This window comes from Pteropus vampyrus, unplaced genomic scaffold, assembly GCF_000151845.1.
Source record: "Pteropus vampyrus isolate Shadow unplaced genomic scaffold, Pvam_2.0 Scaffold251, whole genome shotgun sequence".
NCBI classification, from domain to species: Eukaryota; Metazoa; Chordata; class Mammalia; order Chiroptera; family Pteropodidae; genus Pteropus; species Pteropus vampyrus.
In genome coordinates, this window is record NW_011889032.1 from 1,659,325 (window position 1) to 1,661,784 (window position 2,460).

Sequence of the window (2,460 nt, forward strand, 5' to 3'; positions counted from 1 at the left end):
GTACTGACATATGCTGCAGCATGGATGGACCACGAAAATGTTATAGTAAGTGAAAGAAGCCTGACTCAAAAGCAACATATTATATGATTCTCTTTATATGGAACTTACAGAATAGGTAAAGGCTATGGAGATGGAAAGTCGATCAGTGATTGCCAGGTATTGGGGAAAGGGACTGACGTTACTGGGTATGGAGTTTCTTTTTTGAGATAATAAAAATGTTCTTAAATTAGATAGTGATGATGATTTCACAATTGTGAATATTCTAAAAACAAGTGAATTATACATTTAAAAAGGGTGATTTTATGGTATATGAATTACATCTCAATAAAACTGTGTGTGTGTATGAGGAACATACCCAAACATTACTTTGAGGAGAAGGACTAATAAAATCAAACACCCACATCTCCTTCATTGTTGTGGTCACAGTGCCTGGACCAAGTAAATGCTCAGTCCAATGGGCTTGATTTTAGTTGCTGAATTAAGGTTGAGCTGATCGAGTTTTTGAGTTCAAATGAGGTGGGCTGAGTTGAGTTGAACCGAATTGAGTTCAAGCAGAATCAAGTTACTGAGCTGAGTTAAACCAGGCTTGGCTATTCAGTTGACTTAAGGTCAGTTGGAATAACTTATATTATTGAATAGGAATGGATCATACCTGGATTAGTGACCTCATGTTGGCAAAGTGCGTGTCCATGGCACCTCCGTGAGGGAAGTTCTGGTTCATCCTCTTCATGAGCTCTGTGAAGCAGCTGAAGGCGAGGGCTTCTGGGGAAAGAGCCCAGGAGAAACAGTCAACTCCGCCACTGTCCAAAGAAACCGAGGTCCCAGAGTGATGGTCTAGGGCTCTGAGCTGGTTCATAATGTCCACAGACAAATGAGAAACATGTGGCAATGGCATGCCAGTGTGTTCCATGTGAAGGCATACGCTCTCTAATCTTAAAGTAATTACCTACTTCCCGCCTTGAGGTGGTGAAATAGCTTTTCTTTTAGGAAATGATGATGATGGCAAATGCTCTGTTTTAAAGAATCCTATTTGCTATAATAAAAAGTTGACAATGTATCGTTGGTTCCAAACTTTTATTTTCTTTTTTGAAATTTTACGGGGTTCGTGAAATTCTCAAATCTGGGAACCACTACATTAAAACAGCAGACATCAATATTGGGAGGGTGTTTATAGGCATTATGCAAAGAAATGGTCAAATAACTTTGCAAAATGCTGATTACAGAGTCACTCCATACATTAAGAAAGGAAAGTCTCTGAGAAGTCCTACAATAAAGAAATGAAATCTGTTTCATACTGTTTAACCCAGTGTTTAAAAAATTTATTTGAAAATGGTACTTTTTTTTGTTCCTAACACCTAATAATGTTGGGGAAAATTATGAGGTTTCCCAAGGCACAGTAGAATCCCATTCATTTTTTAAAAGACTTTATTTTTTAGAAAAATTGATAGAATTAAAAGAAAATTAAGAGAGTTTCCATATACTCCACACCAGTTACTATTACTAACATATAAATATGGTACATCTGTTATAATTAATGACCCACTGATGATACATTATTACCTAAAGTCCATAGTTTTTTACCTAATGTTCTTTTTTTGTTCTAAAAACACATCCAGGATAACACATTACATATAGTTGTCATGTTTCCTTAGGCTCTACAAGAGTTTCTCAGGCTTTGTTTTTGATGACCGTGACAGCTTTAAGGAGTTCTTGTCAAGTAATCTATAGAATGCCTACTGGAATTTGTCTGGTGTTTTTCTCATAAGGCTAGGATTATGGGTCATTGGGAGAAAGACCACATAGGTCAGTCACATGCCATTCTAATCGCATCACATCAAGGATATAACTGTCAACATGACATATAACTGTCGATGCTGATCTTGGTCTCTGGCCGAGGCAGTGTTTGCCAGGTTTCTCCACTATACAGTTTCTCTCTCACTCCCACCACTTCTCCACTGAACTTCTGGGAAGGAAGTCACTAACGCAACCCACGCCTACAGAGTAGGGAGTTATGCTCCCTATTTTTATAACAGCCTAATTGAGATTTACATACCATAAAATTTACCCTTTTAAATGTGCAGTTCAGTGGCTTTAGTATACTTGGAGTTGTATAACCATCATCACTATGTATTTGAGAACATTTTCATCACCCCAAAGGATACCCTGTATGCATTGGCAGTCTTTGCTCATTTCCCTATCTCCAGTACCTGTCAACCACTGTCTCTACAGATTTCCCTGTTCTGGACATTTCATATAAATGAAATCATATAATATGTGGTCTTTTGTTTCTGGCTTCTTTCACTCAGCATGATATTTTCAAGGTTCATTCACATTGTAGTATGTATCAGATCATTTTTTTTTTTTTGGCCAAATAATATTCCATTGTATGGCTACACCACAATTTGTTTACTTGTTCCTCTGTTGATGAACATTTGGGTTGTTTCCACTTTTTGGCTATTA

The 2,460-nt window shown here is 37.3% G+C and overlaps 1 protein-coding gene across 1 annotated transcript in view; it reads right to left on the reverse strand.

The window, feature by feature from the left end:
• SGSM1 (small G protein signaling modulator 1) overlaps window positions 1–2,460 on the reverse strand; it is a 91,073-nt gene that overhangs the window by 6,659 nt on the left and 81,954 nt on the right. The window contains exon 22 of the mRNA XM_011374649.2: window positions 653–762. Coding sequence (XP_011372951.2) covers window positions 653–762 — 110 coding nt within the window. The remainder of the gene's footprint in view (window positions 1–652; window positions 763–2,460) is intronic.